Source organism: Nannobrachium achirus, assembly GCF_963921795.1.
Source record: "Nannobrachium achirus genome assembly, chromosome: 12".
Classification (NCBI taxonomy): Eukaryota; Metazoa; Chordata; class Actinopteri; order Myctophiformes; family Myctophidae; genus Nannobrachium; species Nannobrachium achirus.
In genome coordinates this window covers 55892679-55916180 of record NC_137832.1, presented here as the reverse complement: position 1 = coordinate 55916180, position 23502 = coordinate 55892679, and the positions used below count along the sequence as shown (strand labels likewise).

General features: G+C 45.4%; 2 protein-coding genes across 2 annotated transcripts; both read left to right on the top strand.

Annotated features, from left to right (window-relative positions):
* On the top strand, positions 1–999 carry LOC308295734 (tetratricopeptide repeat protein 1-like; the record flags this gene model as incomplete). The annotated part of the gene is made up of 1 exon (XM_080738781.1): positions 1–999. One exon carries the CDS (start codon positions 1–3, stop codon positions 997–999), a length of 999 nt encoding a protein of 332 aa, XP_080594907.1.
* Positions 1000–6377: 5378 nt separating this feature from the next.
* Positions 6378–23502, top strand: eef2l2 (eukaryotic translation elongation factor 2, like 2). The gene is made up of 15 exons (XM_080739656.1): positions 6378–6558; positions 10144–10358; positions 11861–12042; positions 14405–14616; positions 15297–15481; positions 16045–16150; positions 16349–16462; positions 17195–17333; positions 17582–17777; positions 18639–18897; positions 19588–19695; positions 19848–20201; positions 21900–22082; positions 22309–22441; positions 23098–23502. The coding sequence occupies exons 1-15, from the start codon at positions 6556–6558 to the stop codon at positions 23289–23291; spliced, it is 2583 nt and encodes an 860-aa protein (XP_080595782.1). The 5' UTR covers positions 6378–6555; the 3' UTR covers positions 23292–23502.

The window sequence follows — 23502 nt, the reverse complement described above, 5'->3', positions numbered from 1 at the left end:
ATGGATCCTTCAACGGCAGAGTCTAAGGGTCCCAGCTTTCGGGACCCGGAGGAAGAGGAGGAGTTCTATGACTGCCAGGAGACACTGGAGGTTCTGAACAAAGAGGGAGGAGGAGAGGAGAGGAAAAGAGAAGAGGATGACGCAGAGAGGAGTCTGGAGGGAGGATTAGAGTGCGGTCCTCACACACAGACTGGACCAGGTGTGGGAGGTCAGTCCGTGTGCGATGGTGGCAGAGTAGATCAGTCGACATTTGATGGCACAGGAGAGGCGGATGGAACTGTTGCAGGAGCCACAGAGGAGGAACTACAGTGGGACGACGAGGTTGGTGGGAGGATGGATCCTGGCGCTGCCGTGAAGGCAGAAAAGAGCGAGGCTCCTCCGGAGTTCGACGACGACCGCCTGTGGGAAGTGGAGGAGAACTTGACCGAAGAGGAGAGGGAGAGTCGCCGTTGGGAGAGCTTGGCTCTGAAAGAGAAGGGCAACGGTCAGTTCAAAGCCACGGAGTACCGGGAGGCCGAGCGCTCCTACACGGAGGCGCTGGGCGCATGCCCGGTGTGCTTCGGCGGTGACAGGGCGGTTCTGTTCTCCAACCGGGCCGCCGCACGCCTCCACCTGGACTTGAAGGACCAGGCCATCGCCGACTGCTCCAGAGCCGTGGAGCTGAACCCGGACTACGTGCGGGCCATCCTGAGGAGGGCCGATCTCTACGAGAAGATAGACAAACTGGACGAGGCTCTGGGAGACTACAAGACGGTCCTGGAGAAAGAGCCGGGACAGAGCGCGGCCAGGGAGGCCTGCATGAGGCTGCCGCAGCAGATCCACGAGAGGGACGAGAAGATGAAGGAGGAGATGTTGGGTAAGCTGAAGGACCTCGGTGACATGATCCTGCGGCCGTTTGGACTGTCCACCAGCAGCTTCCAGGTCAACCAGGACACCGACACGGGATCCTACTCTGTCAATTTGGTCCAGAATTCCAAAGGCAACAATAACAACAGATAACATAGTATATTATCTGTTGTTATCTTTGTGAGTCCCAGTGATTCTCAACTGTTTTAGCCAAAGGAATGTTTTTCGTGCCAAACAAATGCTTGCAATGGATTCAGAATCATGAAAAAACCCTAGTTTGACCCCTCATATGCTACTTAAAGCAGGTTAATGTTTTGCTTTTTTTTTCCTGTATTGTAAAGTTAATGGGACATCATCTCTAGAGGCTGATAACACCAATTTAGCTGTGTCTCAGAAAGGGTTACCAAAATATAATCTACAGATATAGAGCTTTTCAAATGCATGGTAACCTTTGCCACCTTTCGAATACTGACATCTCGTATGGCCCATGGACTATAAGCCGATAATTTGATGACCAGTAGTGCTTCCCTATGGAGACACAAAGAGCCTACTTTGTTCCCTATGGGGTCACACACATTTAGCTATATTTTCGTCTATGCCTTACCCCTTATGCCTAAACTTCAAATAGCCGATCTACATCAACACGCCATGAGCTTATAGATCAGCAATTTGAAATATTTAAAAATGCTTTTCAAAATAGTAAAACATGGCAAAAGAGGGGTATGGCATGGACGAAAATAGGGCCCAAAGAGTCTCCTTAAATTATTGGCTTGGGAATTAGGAATGCGAAAAAAATAAAATAAATAAACGATGAATTCAAGCCCCCTTTGGGTGAGTAATCAATATAATAAAGGTAATTTTAGGGTGAACTATCTCCGCTCACTGGCCCACTGGTGGTCTCTGTACGCACCTCTGGGAACCATTGAGCAAGATGATTGGATGTATTTAAATTTAGAATATAAATATAATGACCTATGCCAGCTGTATGTCTGTGTCTATCGGTTTGCCTGTGTGTCTGCCTGCGGACACAGACAAAACACGACTACACGATCAGTGTTTGTGCACACGCCGAGTAACATAATATACTTTGTTACCTCCAGCCCGAAGGTAGGAGGGAGATTTTGTATGTCTGTGGCTTATCTCACACATTACTTCACTGATCAGCATCAAATGTCTGGTGTGTGTGTGTGTATATATACTTTTTGTATCCCTTCAGTACCCCTTTCAGAATTCTTGAATGTTTTTCTTTTTTTTAAAGGCCATAAAAGGACTTATTTGGGATGCACCTTTTAGGCAGGGTGTTTAACTGTACTATTTGTTATTGTATTGACTATACTATTTGTACTGTTCTCCATTTTTTGCCTAATAAAATACTCGATCAATTGTGAGGTGAGGGGTGCTATTTATGTATGAGTTCATTTCATCAGCATCCCACTAACCAATCACAACGCGTCCTAAGAAGATTGCAATGACGTACAAGAAACTTTGAGCCCTGACATTTTAGAACACGTTTTTCCCCCCAGTTTTCAACTGAACAACAAACTGTTTGTGAAAGGATCTAGATTCTAGGCCATATCTAGGCCTGATGTATTTATGAGTTTCACACTGGATTCACACTGCGCTCTGATTGATTCGAGCCATTAACCTGTCATTAAGCGTCCTGCTAAATTTGGCTCATTCGGAATGAGGCGGGACATACGATATGTGACAACAAACTTTGAGACATATTTTGTGTCAGAATGTAGGCCAGAAATTGAAGGCTGTGCTTGAATTTACTTTAGCATTTATTGCTAAGGGAGTGTCCGGGTTTTTCTAAGCTCGACCCGAACGCAGGAACACAGAGTACAACTCAAAGTGACAACTTACGCTTTATTTCCCCAGAGTGACAGAACTGCCAAGAAGCACGGGTTCAATAGACAGGATCATCTGACAGTGATACATGCAGAACACAAACTGCCATATGGCCATATGGCTCTGTGGACTGCACACAGGTGACTCAGATTAACACAGGGTAGGCGTAGGCAAGGTGGAAACACTAGACCAGGGGCATTACTTAAAAATAAAACGGGCTGTGAAGTAAAAGTCGCATCAGTGCGAAGACATTGAATGGTATGAAACACGTCACATGTGCATATCTCCTTGTATGGGCTGTTCTGTCCGTGAAGGTGTGATGTCAGTTATCTCTATGGAGTGGATACACTCCATAGGGGAGCCTAGGCCGCAATAAACAAAATGGACCCCCTCCTACCCAGTCCCAAAACAACGACCTCAACACCAGTTTAAAAGTCCAAACTACAGTGGTTTATTCACAGAAGATTTAAAACATGGGCAAAAATTACCTCAGTGTGGAACCTGTACATAAAACTGTGAGAAGTGAGCGGCGCATGGTATCAAACACGACACGTGCATATCTTGCTGACATCAGCTGTGGTGATGCATACTCTGTGTACTTTCTATGACGCTAGTCTCGTGTGGCGTTAGTCTTGTGTGAGCTGTTGGTACTGCATACATAGGGACATAGGAACTTAGACACTAAGTCAAGCGTAGTAGCGGTTTGCACCACTCAAAAATGTAAGTATGCCTATGATGGAAAGATTATATTCCATATGAATAGACAGTTTTCCCCAAAATATTAAAGTACTCGCACACAAGAAATGAGTCCACACCAGTGTAAGTCCGTTTTCTGTTAGTTGTAATGAAAGAATAGTTCAGAGTTCAAATTGTACAGTACAGCAAGTACAGTACAGCAAAATCACCCACGCTTCTCTGCCTATACAAAACATACTTTTCACAGATATATGGATTTACAGAATACATGAGTCGCATTCTGATTGGACAATTATAACATAACAATGGACATCAGATGTTTTCGTGTCATTGGGGCCAGTAGTAAGAAGGACAAATGCCAGATATGTCTTTGGCGTTATCCAATGTCCTGGGCAGTCTGACATTTATTGTCTCCACCAGCCGAAGGCATGGGGGAGAGTATGTTTTCCTCTCCGTCCGTCCGTGCGTCCGTCCGTCCGTCCGTCCGTCCGTGCGTCCTCGCAGTTTGTGAGCACCTAGTCTCAGTCGCCGTTGGCCCGGTCGCTGCCAAAGTGAGCACACACATTCCCTGGATGCCAATCTAGAACCTCTGCCCTAAATCTTTCAAATGGGCCTTTTCTAGCGCCACCTAGTGGCTGATGTTTGCAAAACACATTTCTGTGCACTACTCTTACAGATTTTGTCCAAAAATCATACAAATCGGTAGGCAATATCTCGACAGTCATGTGATCGACACGGATCTGTCCGATTTTGCATATTCCATCCTGATTGGCTAAGATTGGCTTCCAAAGTTTGTAGGATTGAGCCGTTTTGAACAAAATGCCTCAAATCACAAACGCAAAGTGCAATTATCATGAAATCGCGCACACACGTTCCCACTAGGCCGAGGAAGAAATGCCACTTAATTATTTTTAAATCAGCCTCATGGTGGCGCTATAACAGGCCGATTTGTGGTTTTACCTATAACTCCACCGATCAGTTTCAAACTTTGTAAGCGCACTCCCTAGAGGCTAAGGATAAACCTTTGCCCTGCATTTTTCAAATCAGCCTTTTATAGCGCCACCTTTGGGCCGACTTATGTAAAACACATTTTTGGATATTTACTCCTTGAGATTTTATCCAAAAATCATGCAAATCGGTACACAATATCTCTATAGTCATGTGATCAAGTCCGATCCGTCTGATATTTCATATTCCATCCTGATTGGCTAATATTAACTTCCAAAGTTTGCAGGGTTGCTCCGTTTTTGAACAAAATGCCTCAAATCATCAACGCAGCTTGCGATTACCGTGACATTTGCCACACATATTCCCACTAGGTCAAGGAACAAATGCTACCTTTTAAACATTGGCCTGTTATAGCGCCACCAGCAGGTAGACTTTAGCAAAACACATTTTTGGAACACAATGCTTCAAATCATGCATGCAGCGTCCGATTGCCATGAAAGAACATATGCCACCCTTTTTACATTGGCCTATTATACAGTAGCACCACCAGGACGCACGGCCTGGTGGAGACCTGTGCTCGGAAGAGCACTGCTTCTAGTTGAGATATAATTTCCCTGGTCAACGTCTTTGTACAGACCTGGAGTGGAGACATCTCGTCACGTGTAATTAGTTATTAGATCAAAACAAAATAACCTTGACACTTTTAAAACTGAAAGTGTTGTCTAACACTAAAATGTAATTTTATATTGATATCAATCAATCCTTATCCAACAGCCTACACCAAAGAACTGATTGTATTGTTGGATAGGCTACTTATCTGCTCAACTTTATGTCTGGATTGGAATGGCTAAACTTGCAATCTAGATTACCGAGAAATAAGATAAAGGGTTTATACATCCAGTGCAGGTTTTAACAAGGTTGGTCTGCTTGACTTACTGAGCATGCCTACTATAAGTTAACAACAATCTGGAAGGTTTCAATGACTGGGCTGTTGAGGGGGTGTTGTGCCTATAGGAAGCCTGGTTCTTTGCTTAATTCTAATGGAACATATTTAGTCTATATTTTATGTCTTTGACTTTGGGCTGTGTAGTTAGTTGTATGATCTTGGGATGAGATTAACATTTGTAATATCAGCTGAATTGGAAATAGGCCCTATAGGCCTAGGCTATATGGTTTTAATAAAGAGCTTTAAAAAACCTCTCTCTCTCTCTCTCTCTCTAGAGTGAGAGAGTTTGAGACCAACAAACATGTGAGTCTCACTTTCTATCGCCCCCCTCCCCTCCCCTCTCTCTCTCTCTCTCTCTCACCACCTGTCTCCCCCTCTCTCTAATATTTCTGCATGTTGTGTACTTGTACATATACTACTATAGGATATAAGATCAGATCAGCTATATTTCGGCTGTGTGACACCAAGTAGGCCTATCACAATTCACAAACAGTCATCATCATCATTACATGACAGCCTGTCCCTGTCAGAGAGTCCCTGGGGACACGAGGTTTGGACAGGGGCGTCACAAGGGGGGGAAAAGTGGGACTGAGTTACTAGGGCCCAAGGTGGAGGGGGCCCTAATTATTGTATACTTTAGCTATTGAAAAATAGCAGATATACAAGCTCACAGCGTGGCACCTTGTAGATCTGCTATTTTTTTTTTAAGTCATGAAAATGATTGCAAACCCTGGAAGTAGACCTACATATTTTGAGATGGGGGTCCGTGGCCAAATACACATAATTTTGGGGGTCCTTCACATGAAAATGTTTGAGCAGCACCACTGACTTCGAAACAGATTTTTCAAAAAACCTGAGAAGCATTTTGAAATATTCAAAGACTCAAAATAGCAGATCTACAAGCTCGCGCAGCACTGTGAATTTGATCTGCTATTTTTCAATGGTTAAAGCACAACATGTGAGTGAGTCCTTGTACCCAGGGCCCAGAATTTGGTGCGACACCCCTGGGTTCGGGTCCATATGACCGCGTCCACATGACCCAGCATAACCACCAGGACGACGAGCGTCTCCCCATCCAACATCCGTCCCCCCGTCCCTCCGCAGCATTAAACCGAGACAGTGCGTCATCATCTCTCCCTTTCTCGCCCAGATCCTCCGACGGAGAGGACAGGACCGAGACACACACACAGCACGCACGCACAGACCCTACTTCTGCCGGCCCGCTACAACCCGCATCGAGCCGGGCAACGTAACATCCAACCGCCAAAATGGTGAGATAATAGCATAATATAGCCTGCATTTATTTTTTATTGTGATTATTTAATAGCGGTTATGTTGACTTTATATGTGCGTGTGTGTCTGTGCCGGCGATTAGGCACATTCTTTATCAACAGCAGACAACAAAATCGTGTCTGTGCACTGTACAACACAATTATAGTCTTATTAATAACAAAAACGCTTATAATAAGCGTTTATAATAAGAGAATATGTATTTAGGGCCTTTTTTATAGGCTATTCCACAGCGCGAGAGAGGCGCTTGCCGAAAAGAACTGATCTACAAGCCTAGTTGATCTGATCTAACACCGTTATAGGCTATAGGTAGCCTATTTGATGGGCTATTTATAGGCTATAATATAATATAGGCCTATATAATACAGGCTGATGTAGGGCTTATACTAAGTGCGTAGCCTATACTGTAGCAGTCATATAATCCTTGTAGGGGGGGTGCGCATATTGCAATAACACAACCTTACTCAATGTTATTAATAGAATAGAACGAACACGCCCACTAAAGCCTCAAATGACCCCTGTGCCCATGGATTGGACAAGTAGGCCTAGTCCTGCTTAATATGACAGCAGCATGCATGCATATAATTACTGTATATAAGCCTAGAAGTCATGTGGAATTTATTATTATTATCATTAGGCATATTAATAAGCCTATACTGTTAGGCCTATCTTATTATTTATTATTATTTAATAATAATAATGCATATGGGTCCTGGGACCCCCAGGGAGGTCTCTTACAGCAGTGGTTCTCAAAGTGGATTTCAGGGACTCTCTAGGTTCTTTTATGGGGGTCTAAATGCACCCAATACAAGTACACTGTCAAAGTTAAGAGGACACCTTCGAATTTCAAAAGTTTGAGAACCACTGTCTTACGGTGTAGATCTGGGGGTCCCACCACCGGAGACGGGAACAAACGTGTCAAATGAAGGATTGAAATGGGACAGGTTGAGAATCACTGAATGAAAGTATACAGTATGTGTGAGGCAGCTGTTGTGCAGCCTATATTTCAGTATGGTGCTTGATCACAGTGCATCACTGCACTGCGGCAGCGCTTCCATTTTAACAGCAGGGCAATGTTTAAAAGACTCTCGGCACCTTCTGACTGAATACAGGGAGACAACGTATACTGCATGGGATTCTATTTGACTTAAAGGACGACCTCACCCATATCCAACCGCATGCATATTCATATAACTGGTCCTCCTCGCTAATGCTATTATAATAGATGGCACCATTCTTTTGTCAACTTACTGTCTCAGAGGACTGCTGTGGACAGTTCAGAACCCTGCCTACCAGTGACATCACTGGTAAATGTTCCCGTCATTCGAGGCTAATGACAAATATTAGCCTCGCATATATAGGCATAGCCAGGCAATATCACTGCGCCATTTGCAGTGGCAAATTCTTCTGGCTATGCGAGGCTGGACACATATAACAGACATATTTTATAACTTTATACTTTCAAAAAAGCATTAGTAGTGCAATTACAAGCTCAAAATGGGTCACATTTGAGCTTGTAGTTCGGTTACTTGTACTAGTTCTGAAAATGTTTGAAAATAATATGTTTCAACGTGGAAATGATGCCGACAATTCTTACGATTACGTGAAAACACAGCTTCCACAGCACTCGTATAGGTCCTGGTAAAGACCTCTGTCCAAGACCTGGAACATTTTAACAACTTTAACCATCATTTTATACTTTGCTGCAATTGAAAAATAGCAGATCTACAAGCTCACAGCGCGGCTGCGAGCTTGTAGATCTGTCATTTTTGGAAAATCATGAAAATGTGTGCAAATCTTTTTTTTTTTTTTTTTCAAAGAAAACATTTGCAACTCAAATCTCTGCTTCTGGGGGTCCCTGGAACAACATATTTTGAGGTGGGGTCCCCGGCCATTAATATTTATAATTTTGGGGGTCCTTGACATGAAAAAGTTTGACAACCACTGATTTGGAAGAAGGATTTAGAAGACATTTAGAATCGCATCAACATAATTATTCAAAGCAAAAAATGTCAAGATTTTTCAAAAATAGCAGATCTACAAGCTTGCAGCGTGGCACTTGGTGAGGCGCTGTGAGCTTGTATATGTGTTATTTTTTTTAATAGTTAAAGTATAAAAATATTAAACATTGAATGTCCTTCTTGCCTGAGGTGTAGGGTTGGGATCCAAAATCGGAAGAACCGGGCTCAACATTAAGGACCACCTCACCTCTGGGACAACCAGATCTTATTTTATTGTTGTTTGGGACACGATCAACACAATCCTGAGTGTTCAATCTGTGTTTTTAGATATTTTAGTATTTCAGCATGCTACAACTGGTCATATGATGCATTTTGCATAATATGATGCAATAGATGATGCAATATCATGCTACAAAGCATGACGCTTGGAACCATTTCCGGACCGCTTTGTTTTGTTTTCATCACACTGTCAGAGCTGGTTATGTGACCTTAACGTCTGTTATGCGATTACAATACAAGTCGTTGACACATGCTGGTGTGGTGACAGAACCCAAACGCAGGACGGCCAGGCAGCATAGTGTTCGAAACCCATGACTGGGAATTTAATACAGTGGAACATAAGACGTTATCTAGACAACAATGCAACACAAACAATGACCCGCGATAAGGACAAGGACTGACTCGGGAACAAGACTTATATACACATGAGGGCTAGACAAGACAGGCAAAGTCTGTGACTGTCGTTCTCAAACCTTTTAATTTCAAGGACAGTCATAGCTCTGAGAGTGTACAACAGTTCCATTTGTACACTCTATGAGTTACAGACCTGTAACTGTCCATTTGGAACCCCCTAGGAATTGTTGAAATCTGAGGTGGTGCAAGCGCTGCCTTGCTTTCTTTGCCACAGCCTCTGTGTGCATGCTGTACTCCAAGTCAGGTCTTTGGTGACGTGCACCTCGAGGTACTTGAGGCTGTCCTCTCCAACCTCTCCACCGGTTCTTCGTTGATCAGGAGTGGGCGTCTTAACTTACTTACAGGGGGAAAAAAATGAAATACTAAAAACATCTGCTTTAAGTTTTTTTTGTGAGGGGTCAAACTAGGGTTTTTCATGTTTCTGAATCCATTGCAAGCATTTGTTTTGCACAAAAAACATTCCTTGGGCTAATACAAAACTGTGAAAAGTGATGTCATCACTTGGCCTTGTGCCCCTCAAAAAAATGCCCCAGCTCTTTCTCCTCTTTCTTTCTTGTCAATATGTAGACATTGTCTCTTTCTTGTCATGTAATTCACTGCAGATAATACATATGCACATCCGTAACACTTGTCTCTTTCTTGTCATGTAATTCACTGCAGATAATACATATGCACATCCGTAACACTTAAATTCACTTAAATTAATTATTTAAATGGAATAAAATCGTTTTATTTGATGGCCTTCCTGCCCTGCCATTCAGCCGTTGTGCCCTCAACACCAAAGGCCTGTGGCCTTTCCCCTAAAATGATGAAATGACAGGCCTGGTTCCAACATAATACTTGTTTGGGGGACGCTGGGTAGAAAGTGGTTAAATAAGTAGAGATGTGGCTTCTTCTTCCCCTTCTCCTCAGGTGAACTTTACAGTCGACCAGATCCGGGAGATCATGGACAAGAAGCACAACATCAGGAACATGTCCGTGATCGCCCACGTGGACCACGGCAAGTCCACCCTCACCGACTCGCTGGTCAGCAAGGCCGGCATCATCGCCTCGTCCCGGGCGGGGGAGACCCGCTTCACCGACACCCGGAAGGACGAGCAGGAGAGGTGCATCACCATCAAGTCCACGTAAGAGAGCCCTTACAAAATGGTCATCACACCTGATGATGCACTTCATGGTGTCAGTGGTGGAAAGTAACTAAGTGCCTGTACTCAAATACTTCACGGTACATAATCCATTTAGACGCAAATCTGTGTCAGAGCGGCAAATCTGTGTCAGAGCGGCACTCTGTGCCACGCTGTGAGCTTGTATATCTGCTAATTTTCAATAGTTAAAGCATTGAATAATTCTAGGCCTAAATAGGTTAAAGGGGAATAAGAAACAAGAAAAAAAGCCCCTCTCCCATTGATTGTGGGGTCAAGTGATCAGTGACATCACGAAGATGTATTCTGCAAGCCAAAGAGTACATCTTCATGATGTCACTGATCACATGACCCCACAATCAATCCTCCAGTTCTAGGCAACACAGAAGGGAGTTTTAGCAACAGTAGAAGCCTAGATTGCCAATGTGCATGAAAATGCACATTGGAAACGCGAGCCGTTGTGTGCTTGTAGATCAGCTATTTTCACTATTCTAACGACGTTATGTGTCCCCAGAGAATAGTAGTTTCCATTACGACAGATTGAAAATAACTTCAAACTTGACATTTAACCACTTGAACTGCAGCATCCCTGTCCTGGGGGGGGGGGGGGGGGGGGGGGAAAGGTCACCATCGCCTAAAATAGTAGATCTACAAGTTCACAACGTGTCAGGTTGTGACGCATTTTGAGCTTGTAGATCGCTGGTCCGTCTCACTGAGGCTTTAAGTGGTTAAACTGAAGCGATATTGATGAATTCCAAATATTATCAAAGTATTCTGCGGCACCCTTGGATTTGCGAGCAGTCGAGCACGGCACCCGAGGGCAGTGGTTCTCAAAGTGGATTCCAGGAACTCTGTGGTTTCCTTTAGGGGGGTCTAAATTGACCCATACTGTACAAGTATGTAACTCTGACAGTGTACAAATGGAACCAAATGGTTCCATCTGTACACTTGTCAGAGTTAAGTGGAGACTTTGACATTTTAAAGTTTGAGAAACACTGCCCCAGGGTGCCACGGCACCCACTTTGAGAAACACTGCTCTAAATCAAGGGTCTTCAACAGGGGGTCCGGGACCCCTATTTTCGGCAAAGAGGGGGAAAAAGAGCAGACTAAGTACAGAGTGAAAGGTCAAGTTTATTAAGTATTGACGGTTCAAGTGGTTCAATATCTGCAAACACAAGTTGACATGATCCACTGATGACTGTGCTGTCAAAAGATGAAACTATATGGAATCTGGGGACTGGGGGTCCCTGCTTCATCTCTCTCTCTCAACTAAGGGGTCCTTGGCCTGAAAACGTCGTAGAAGACCCCTGCTCTAAATTGTCGTAAATGTGTTACTTTTCAGTCGGAGAACAAACCGAAATTCCGAGTTCCTCATCCACCACTGATAGCCAACGTGCCTCCACCATGTCTCCAGTGAACTGAAAGGCTGTCATGTCATTGTGTCGCCCTCCTCCTCCTCCTCTTCCTCCTCCTCCTCCCCTTTGCAGCGCTATCTCCCTGTACTATGAGCTCACTGAAAATGACTTGGCCTTCATCAAACAGAACAAGGACGGCGCCGGCTTCCTCATAAACTTGATCGACTCTCCCGGTCACGTCGATTTCTCGTCCGAGGTGACGGCTGCCCTGCGGGTCACGGACGGCGCGCTCGTAGTTGTAGACTGTGTCTCAGGTAACGGTGTTTTTTTGACAGCGTGGCGCTAGGCCCGCTGCACGCTATCACGCTGGCAGGCCCGTACACCGCTACATGCTGCTGCTGCTGCTGCTGTGTGTGCTGTAGTCGTACTAGCTTGTACCGCTTCCAGAAAACAGCTTTTTTTTGGCTTGCAACACGTTAAACAGGGGTCATCAATATGTACCCGTACACCCGTGTCCAGTGGCAAAGACTCAGGCCTTGTCTGTGGCAATTTCCACACCATTATAATGTTATTTATTTTTTATCCTAACACCCAATTACTGAATGTCAAGTCTCCAGGTTTTCTTCAGAATATGTATGACACCGATTTACTGGTACCAGTGGTTCTCAGACATTTTATTCGCAAAAAATGTCCTCCACAAACCAACATGGCGATGACCCCTGAAAATAAGACACTTAGGCCTACTGTACAGACTACTTGAAGACCAGCTGAAATTAAACCGATTGTGTTTTTTCACACTTTTTGGAGCATATCTGTGGCCAATTATAATTGGGACCAATGAGGCACCACTAGAGGGCAGTGTTACTCCGTTGAATGATATCTGCAGCGTCAGACGCAGCGTCAGACGCAGCTATAACGCCAGGGCTCCACTCCAGCCATCAGGTGTCGCGGCGCGTTCGGTTGGACGCCGCCGGAATGTTCCCTTTTCATTGACTTAAAAGGGAACATTCCCTGCGTTGACGATGGCTGCAGTGGAGCCCTGGCGTAACACATACACTGACGTTGGAGTTTGATTCAGCACTGCCTTGTTGCACAATGTCATTTGCCGAATGTAAATTCCATAGCCCGAGGGAAACGGGTCAGTTGTCTGGATTGTGTTTCGCTGTCTGGTTCAGGCAGCTCCTGTTTATACGCCTTGATAATGGTGCCGAAACGCCATTGCAGCTGGTCTTGAAACAATGAACAAACACAGCTACGTGGTGTGAGGACACACTGGAAAATGTTTAGCGGCTGGGTTAATGAGTCCTGGGGCACATTCCTGGTAACATGTCCTTGGTTCGAACTCCCTTTGGTCCGACCACCTAAACCTAATCTTTACCCTAACCTCAGTAAAACTAACGCTGGTGAGTAGCTAACCTGCCGACGGTGTTCGGACCAACGGGAGTTCGAACCATGGGGCAGTCCCCCACATTCCTGAGTGCAAGGGGACTGCAACTTACTATTCATGGGTTTCATTTGTAGTCCTACACAGCCATGTTGAGGACCAACACAGGTCCTTCAATTTGTCTGATTGGCATAGAACTAATGTTCTACACAAATCAGAACACCTGTGTTGGTCCTCAACATGGCCAGTGTAGGACGACAAATGAAATCCATAAATAGAGTATTTTCTTAATTTATACATTTGTTATATATTTTTGAACCTGTTGCCTATAATGACACTCACAAAATACTGTAGGTATCTATTATTCATAGCTTATTTTTTAATAAATTAAATCGATTAGTTCGACTGTAGCACCCCAATATTTGATCTGTGAGTTATTATCAGGCAGGAATGTATGGCCTGCTATTGAGAAGGATAGTGTGCTGTTAAGTTGGGTTATTTTTATGAGTTTTTTCTTTTTTTTTCTCTTTTTGTTCATCATAAAAATACATGTGAAACGCCATAATGCATGCGCATTATTGGTCTGTTAACTGTCCATAGTATTAAAGCTTGTATTATTCCAGTGGACATTACTACATGACTACATCATCATTACTACATTGCCCAGTAGGCCTAGTTATGTGTTGTGTTTGTTTCAGCAAGGGCGATCTCTATTCGTGTCCCCATCCCTGCACATATAGGGGACGCAGGTTAGCATTTCACCAGGTTAACTTTCACCAGTGTCGGCAAGTTAGCCACTCACCAGGTTAACTTTCACCAGCGTCGTCAGGTTAGCATTTCACCAACGTTAGTTTTACTGAGGTTAGGGTTTGGGTTAAGGTTTGGTTTAGGTGCTACCTGGCGGCGCTCTGTCCTCCCGTCCTGTGGGGAGGGGACGGGGACGGAGATTCTCCCGATTCGCGTCCCCATCTCCAGGTGCTACCTGATGGCACTCGGTCCCCACCGTTGGAACGCGTCTCTGGGACTGTGATGCTAAAAGAGATCGCCCACGTTTGTTTGTCTGTGTGAGCAAAAAAAAAAGAAAGAAAGAAAAAAAAGACTCAGTGTTAATGTATCCCCTTGTAACTCTTGAGATGGTAAGAACCTAACCAAACGGACCCATTTGCACCCTCTCAGAGTTACCACACTACTGAGGACTATTGCAGTGCTCCGTTTCAGACCTGACCTAACAGAGTGACCCCTGCTGGTGGCCTTCTGTCTGGTTGCCTCGCTGTGGGGTTTGTTGTTTTCAGGCGTGTGCGTGCAGACGGAGACGGTGCTGCGGCAGGCCATCGCCGAGCGGATCAAGCCGGTCCTGATGATGAACAAGATGGACCGGGCGCTGCTGGAGCTGCAGCTGGAGCCCGACGCGCTCTTCCAGACCTTCCAGCGCATCGTGGAGAATGTCAACGTCATCATCTGCACCTACGGGGAGTCGGAGACGGGCCCCATGGGCAACATCATGGTCAGTGTGGCGCCGCTAGTAGCCCGCTATAGTTCACCGGTATCCCAAACAGTGTGTTGGGGGACCCATCTTTGGGTCACGGACACATGTTTAGGGTAAAAAACATTTTTTTCCCCGGGGCACAGTGGCGCAGTGGTTAGCGCTTTGCCTCACAGCTACAGTAGAAATGTCCTGGGTTCGATTCCCGCCGGGGGACGCTGTGGGCGTGTTCCTCCCTCCGCGTCATCAGCGCCCACACCCTAGGTGGGGTTGGCGATAGGGCCTTTCTGTGTGGAGTTTGCATGTTCTCCCTGTGTCTCCTAGAGTAGATGCCCTCACAAAAACATGCAGTAGTCCTGGTTTCTATACTACCTCCCCCTAGCCAGCCAAGTGCTCCCCAGTTCCCCTGGCGCGGCAGGGGGAGAGCGGAAACCAGGACTACAGGTTAGGAAGTTGGCACTGGGTGAGAAAATGGGTTGCAAAACCGTGGGATAAAAATATAGGAAAAAAAAAAAAGATTATGATTATGGATTATGACAAAATAATTGCGATTATGTCAAATAATTGCGATTAGATGATTATGTAATAATTGTGACAGGCCTAATTGGGAAGTCGTCAAACTCGTCACGTGGCAGAGGATGTTGTTGATGCGTGCTGTGGCCAGCGAGGTGGGATGTTGACCACGTTGTGTCTCTCTGCAGCTGGATCCAGTGGTGGGGACCGTTGGCTTTGGCTCGGGGCTCCACGGCTGGGCGTTCACTCTCAAGCAGTTTGCTGAAATGTACGTGGCCAAGTTCGCAGCCAAGGCCGAAAAGAAGGTGCCGCCGACGCCAGCCGAGCGCGCCAGGAAGGTCGAGGAGATGATGAAGAAGCTGTGGGGAGACAAGTGAGTGTGTGTGTGTGTGTGTGTGTGTGTGTGTGTGTGTGGTTCTGACAAGTGATTTGATTTAGTTTTGGTCAGATTTTTGTCATCTGAAATGTTTTAGTCGACTAGTACGTCCCTAACATTTTAGTCTAGTTTTTATTTTCTGACGTCTTAGTTTTAGTCATCATGGCTTAGTTTCTATTTAGTATTTGTCAGTGAGAGAAAACATTTTTCGTCATACTGTAGTTTTAGACAAAACTAGAAAAGCAGTTCCTGCAGAAACTGCATGGGCTCGCTGAAAAGACGCACAAAGTATATTATTAAGTTCAGTAGAAAATGTACACATCCCTTCACAGACTTTCGATTCATCTCAAGCCCAAGCAGTAATATAAATGGTAAGAAAACATTATTTTCCCAGAGGAAGCTGAACAATTTGAAGTTTTAACAAAATTTGTAGCCAAAAAAATGCCGGAATAAATATAAATGACAACATTGCTAAAGCGAGCCAGGTAGGCCATACACACTGAGATTGCACAGATGTAGATAGAAGTGTCACTGATTGAGGCGTGATGCCATCTCTCCAGGTACTTTGATCCAGCGACTGGTAAATTCAGCAAGACGGCTACCAACGCAGAAGGCGCTAAGATCCCGAGAACATTCTGCCAACTTGTGCTGGACCCCATTTTCAAGGTTAGTGGACCGTGTGTGTCTTTTGTTTTCTGTATGAACACGAGCATTGTCTGAGCACGGCAACACCAGCTGCAGCCACCGAGCAGTGCTGTTCAGTAGCCTGCACTGCTCATTCACACTGGGTGTGATTTTTAAACAAAGTTTGGTCAGCACATTTCAAATGTCACTCGTTAACCATTGGGCTCTGATGTTCACCAGGTTTTCGATGCCATCATGAACTTCAACAAAGAAGAAACGCAGAAGCTGATTCAGAAGCTGGAAGTGAAGCTGGACGCTGAAGACAAAGAGAAAGAAGGCAAACAACTTCTGAAGGTGCTTCGTCTCACCTATAGGACATTTTGGGGTCCCATGGGTTAGGGCAGTTCACAGAAACTAACAATAAAGCGCACACATCCACTCTCTACAACCAGGTGTGGGGCCGAGGTAGAATAAAGAAAGAAAGATAGGGTCTGCACACTGGGAAATGCTCCAAACGTTTTAAATATTTATTTAGGTCCCTTTACAGTTTACACCATATTGGACGTGACATTTCGAGCCTCACGGCTCTTCATCAGACAAGCATACAAAAAGGCACCTACATATGCATGTGATGCCGAGTCAGCTGACTTGCGACACAGCTAGGGCAGTTAACCCCCCTAGAGTTTGTGTTTAACCTCAAATTAAGTTATTTTACACTTGTTATTTTACTGCATATTAATCTTGATTTTAGATCTGGGTTATTCATTCACAATCCATCCATCCGCATCCATCTGTTCACAGTTGACGTGTTACACGCGTCAATGACATGACAAGACATTTTATTTAATTGTTGATATTATTTTAAAAGAATAGCAATAATACTGTACATTTGGTGTAGAGGGTGGGAGGGGGCAGACCATAGTACAGAGCCCTAGCTGGGGACCAGTGAAGTATATAGGCTTTACAAAAGGTTAACTGGGGACCAGTGAAGTATATAGGCTTTACAAGAGGTTAACTGGGGACCAGTGAAGTATATAGGCTTTATAAGAGGTTAACTGCGGATGTCTTTTGCTGCTTGCGCCTCAGGCGGTGATGCGCCGCTGGCTGCCAGCAGGGGACGCTCTGCTCCAGATGATCACCATCCACCTCCCATCCCCGCACACAGCACAGAGGTACCGCTGTGAGCTGCTGTACGAGGGGCCTGGAGATGACGAGGCAGCAATGGGTAAGTTATTTACATACTGGAATAGGGCATAGCAGTGGGCGTGCTTTACTGGTGCCACAAAAGAAATCTCCATGCATTTTCCCCATAGACTTTTACAAAAATATTTATAGCAATTATTTTAAGCGGCACCGAGTGCTATTTTTCAATGGCGGGGAAAGATAGTCTGCTCTGTGACAGACTCGATCATAGTCATTTTTTTGTGACTTCTGTGTTATCAATAATAACAATGTTCTTTACCCCCTCGTCAGGAATCAAGGCTTGTGACCCCAAAGGTCCACTCATGATGTACATCTCCAAGATGGTGCCCACCAGTGACAAGGGACGCTTCTACGCCTTTGGACGCGTGTTCTCCGGCGTGGTGTCCACGGGGCAGAAGGTTCGCATCATGGGCCCCAACTACTCTCCTGGAAAGAAGGACGACCTCTACCTGAAACCCATTCAGAGGTTTGCGCTGCTCAAAGTGACCATAACACATTGACGGACAGAATTCAGAGCCTTTGAAAAATCATAGAATATTCTGTGTCGCCCCGATCTGCCCTCAAAAGACACGCATGGATGTCCTAGATTCGAAGAAAAAAAAAGATCTGAACCATGAGCGACAATCCGTTGTGTAGAGCGCAGTTTTATTACATCGTCCCATAGGAATGAATGTTGCAATGTTTTTCCCCCGGCTTTTTTTTGGTATGATCGACGTCTCACGTGGCGTCCAAAAAGACCTAGAAACAAATGGTGACCCATAGGCCCAAAAAAAATCTAAACTCTGGAATTTGGCAGTCAATCTGTTTTAAGGAGCACTTCCATCTATTTTCAACCATATCTTCGTATACTTGGTCCCCAGTAATGCTCATTATAAGATGGCACAATTTCTGTCTACTCACGCTGTCTCTCATTATTTGGTGGGCTGTGGGGAGTTCAAAAGCTGGCCTACGGTCCAAGCTAATCGAAACTACAGCCTCTCTCTTCCTGGAAAGTTAGCGCACTGAAATAGAAGGCATTGTTTGTACCTTTGTACTTTTACTCAAGTAAATTTTGAATTCTGGACTTTTCCTTGTAAGGGTGCCCTCACACCAAAATACCTATGAGAGTGGAATCCGCCTTCCGCCAATGCATTTCAATGAGAAGGGAGCGTTTTTTGCAGAAATCCTCTGCTGGCATGAAACCGCTTCACTCTCATTGAAATGCATTGGCGGAACGCGGATTCCACTCTCATAAGTACTTTGGTGTGGGGGCACCCTAACAGAGTATGTCTACACAAATGTGACTACTTTTTCGACGACTGACTGCGTCGCCGTTTCCCCCCCGCAGGACCATCCTGATGATGGGACGCTACACGGAGCCCATCGACGACGTGCCCTGCGGCAACATCGTGGGCCTGGTGGGCGTGGACCAGTACCTGGTGAAGACGGGCACCATCACCACCTTCGAGCACGCCCACAACATGCGCGTGATGAAGTTCAGCGTCAGCCCCGTGGTCCGCGTGGCGGTGGAGGCCAAGAACCCCGCCGACCTGCCCAAGCTGGTGGAGGGCCTCAAGCGCCTGGCCAAGTCAGACCCCATGGTTCAGGTACAATGTTCATGTCGTCCACTGAAATGTTTTGTCGACTTACCTTTTTTCACTGATGAAAACTAAATAAAAACAAAATAGGAGCCGGGCTACGATGACTAAAACTATGACTAAATATTTACAATTCACAATTTAAACTTTTAGCAGACGCTCTTAATCCAGAGCGATTTACAATAAGCAAGGTAATACATCAGTACATCAACGTCATCAATACATCAAATAGAAAGAAATAGTTGCTTAATCTAAGAAAAATAGGGAGACCAAGCACCTATTCAGTAAAAACAGACCACGGCAGAAGCTAGGGAGGGAGTGAGTGAGTCTGCAGTTCTAAGTGCAACTGGGAGTTTAGTCCAAGGGCGTACAGGAGTTTGGGGCGAGTGGATCGTTTTCCGTGGGTTTTTTAGAGAATGTTCTGTCAGAATCCCTGACAAGTTAGTCAACAAAAAGTAGGCTAAAATGTTATAGGGAGGGACTAGTGGAGAAGGGATCCAGTAGAACTGAAAGACAAGTAATTTTATTTTTGGTTGTGCTCAGGGGTTACGCTCCGAAAACAGCAGATCTACAAGTAGATCGGTGGAGAGTGAATGGACCGACATAAAAAAAAAATATATATATATATATATTTTTGCAGATGGGTTCCCAGATTTGACAGTTTTTACAGTAACATTCTTGTGACTTTGTGTCCAACAGTGTATCATTGAAGAGTCGGGGGAGCACATTGTGGCTGGAGCTGGAGAGCTGCACCTGGAGATCTGTTTGAAAGATCTGGAGGAGGACCATGCAGGAATCCCCCTGAAGGTACTGTGTGCGCATCCTTAGAATCAACTTCTAATCGCTGCCGAAAATACCCGACAGGACCCGAGACCCGCACGGGTCCCAATTTGTGTTTTAATTTACATGTTCATGTATCGTGCCAAAGATCCGTCCTAATCTCGCCGTCGCTTTGACAGAAATCGGACCCTGTGGTGTCCTACCGCGAGACGGTGACGGAGGAATCCAGCCAGGTGTGCCTGTCCAAGTCTCCCAACAAGCACAACCGGCTGTTCATGAAGGCGCGGCCCTTCCCGGATGGCCTGGCTGAGGACATAGACAAAGGGGACGTGAGCTCCCGCCAGGAGCTCAAGTTGCGGGCGCGCTACCTGACCGAGAAGTACGAGTGGGAGGTGACTGAGGCCCGCAAGATCTGGTGCTTCGGCCCCGACGGCACGGGGCCCAACATGGTCATTGACGTGTCCAAGGGCGTGCAGTACCTCAACGAGATCAAGGACAGCGTCGTGGCCGGCTTCCAGTGGGCCACCAAGGAGGTGAGTGAGCTCCGTCCACACAGTGCTGGGAGAAGAGTTTTGTTTTGTTTTGTTGTATTACTTGCAGAGCGAGCAAGTACTGTGTTTGTAGGTAGGTATGTAGGTAGGTAGGTAGCCATGTGTGTTTAAGCCAGTAGCCCAATCAGGGACCAGCATTTCTGGCAATGGCATCATTAACAGCCAATGAGGGACCAGCATTCCTGGTGATGATATTTTATTTTGCTTGGCTCTATGTGTGGCAGCCATATTGGAAATTTGGGCCTCTCTTCCTTATTTCCAGTGTTGGGTATCGTTACTTTTTAAAGTAACTTGTTAAGTTAAAGCGTTATTGCCATTAAAAAGGAATCTGTTGCGTTACTGTGTTACCCACTGAGAAAAGTAACTTGTTAGCTTACTTTTCCGTTACCGTCCATTAAAACCAACCTGCGAGGAAGTTTGGAACATAAAATATGATCTACTCCTTTCACCAGTAAATCCAAAAATAGTGTGAATCCTTCCACAGCCTTACTAAAGGGCTTCTCTCAAACCCTGCCATGTCACGCGCGACTGTAAATCAATGTAAACAAGACACGCTCACAAATAAGTTCTCCTTATGTCGCCAATAGATGGGCGTGTAACCAATTTCCATCTACTCACGCGTCTCATTGGTGGCGAATAGAAACTACAGTCTTTCTCATCCTGGACATTTTTAATACTGAAATAGAAGCCATTGATAAATAACTGAATACCGATGATGTCACTGGTAGGCAGGTTTCTGAACTGTCTGTCCACAGCCCTCCTCTGAGACGAGTAGACAGAGATGGGGCCATGTTATAATGAGCATTAGTGAGGAGGACCAATTATAAGAAAATAGGTTGAAAATCTGGGAAATGGTCCTTTAAAGGAGTGATGACACCGGCCGAAATGTAACATTATGGTACAGTAGGTCACATGGTCTTTGTTGAAACGGTTTGGAAAGGGGGTGGAGCCGGCTGTTGCTGCCGACAGGCCCATCAACAGTAGCTGTATGGGCCTGTCGGCAGCAACACAGAGCCCCCAGTGATAGGCTGTTGATTGTACTGCATCATTTGATTGGATAATTTAACATGGGGGTACATGACATCATTAAAAAGAAATGCTAATTTGATAGCCATAATTAGCTGTTTTGGCCGTGTCACGCCCCCTTTAAGTAACAGTAGCAATACCACAAAAAAGCACAATGTAGAATAACTTTGGTGGAGTAAAAGGCCTGTTTATCTTTTTACTTGAGTAAAAGCATAAACGTATCCGCAGCAAAATATACGTACAGCATCAAAATGTACTACAACTTTTGAAAATATGTAAAAATAGCGTGTTGCGATACAATGGGTTGTTAACTTGTAGATTGCCTAGTGAAGAGTAGATCTTAAGTAGCCTGGAAACGAATATGCCAGTGCAAAAAGAAAGAAAAGGAAAGAAAAAAGAAAATAGCCCTACGCACTAGTGATATTAGTGTGGCCAAAGTGACTATTAATTAAAGTTTTCAAATAAAATGCAGTGGAATAAAAAGATGTTGTCAGATGTTTTCCTCTGAGTTGTAGTGGAGTAGAAGTTTAAAGTATCAAAACATTTCAATATATACCTCAAAATCATGACTCCTTACTGTTGCTGATGGTCAGGAAACTATGACGAAAGTGCTGTACAGGTAATTTCTTTTTCCTCCCTCCCCGCCACCACCAGGGCACCCTGTGCGAGGAGAACATGAGGGGAGTCCGTTTCGACATCCATGACGTCACCCTCCATGCGGACGCCATCCACAGAGGGGGCGGGCAGATCATTCCCACCGCACGACGCGTCCTCTACGCCTCGGTGCTCACCGCCGCGCCCAGACTCATGGAGCCCGTCTACCTGGTGGAGATCCAGGTACCCAGAATGCATTAGCCACTTAAACCCTTTACTTTTTTTCAAAACCTATATGTTTCTATGATCAGCAGTTCTCAAACCTTTTCATGTCAAGGACCCCCAGAATTATATGTACAGTATTTGGCTCCATGGGGGCTATTGCATATCGAACTGGTGGTCCTAGAAATGAAAACTGTTTGAGAAACGCCATCCTAAAAATGTCTCCTAAACGGTGTCATTGTGACAGTGTCCGGAACAAGTGGTGGGAGGAATCTACGGCGTGCTGAACAGGAAGAGGGGACACGTGTTTGAAGAGTGCCAGGTCCCCGGAACACCCATCTTTATCGTGAAAGCATACCTCCCCGTCAATGAATCCTTTGGTAAGTTCACAAACTCACACAAACACAGCTGTCACCGTGAGACTGTCCGTTGCCAGCCTGTCAACACATTAAAGGACAATTTCGTTTTTTGAGCGGTGGTCACCGTAGAGTGACTGTGTGTGTATGCGTCTATGCATGTGTGTTTGTCTGTACTGTATGTAGCCCGAGTACCGCTGGGTGACCAGAGAGGTGCCGTTGAGCAGCCTTGAAATGTATATGCACACGCACAGACACACACAGAGCCTTGAAATTTATGGACACCGCCGCTCAGTTCACTTTGATTTTTTACGAGGGAAAATATGAGTGTTAAAAAAATATCAAACTGCTACAGTGAAAGGCTGCATTTCATATAAGGTATTTTTGGGCCCTTTTTCATTCTGCCTTCATTGATAGTGACAGTGGAGACTGTTAGGAAACAGGGAGACAGAGAGTGACACGCATAAAGGTCGTCGGGATCGGGCTTTGAACCCCAAACACACGGTCGGTCAGGCAGCAGTAGAGTCTATATGTAGTATGAGCCTGGAATACTTGTTTAGTGGGCGGCGGGGCGGCCCAAGAAGAATTTCATATTTACCTTGCATCGGTGTTGCTGTGACAATAAACTTGATTGATGGGAATGTTCGGTTGATTAAGCTCCCGCCCTTTTCTTCCGGCAGGTTTCACAGCAGACTTGCGGTCCAACACGGGCGGCCAGGCGTTCCCTCAGTGCGTGTTCGACCACTGGCAGGTCCTCCCAGGCGACCCCTTCGACGAGAAGACCCGACCCGCCGAGGTGGTGAAAGAAACCCGCCTACGCAAGGGCCTCAAGGAAGGCATCCCTGCCCTCGACAACTACCTGGACAAACTGTAGCTGCCTTCTGGGCGGCTTTCAGAGTGCAACTGGTCACTCGCTGACGACGCAATACGTACAGAATATCAAATGTAAAATAGCACCTATACACGTGGGTATCACAATGGCGGGATGGGATGAAGTTTGTAGATAGCGGAAAGAATCCATATACATTTGTAATAGTCCTTCCAGTGCCAAGTTGATTCTAACAGCAAATAAAGTATAGCACGTT

Excerpts from the sequence above, each read along its gene's own strand:
- eef2l2 (XM_080739656.1), top strand. Across the intron at positions 16,151-16,348 it reads TGCTGGACCCCATTTTCAAG|GTTTTCGATGCCATCATGAA; the intron begins GTTAGTGGACCG and ends GATGTTCACCAG. Across the intron at positions 22,442-23,097 it reads CCCCGTCAATGAATCCTTTG|GTTTCACAGCAGACTTGCGG; the intron begins GTAAGTTCACAA and ends TTCTTCCGGCAG.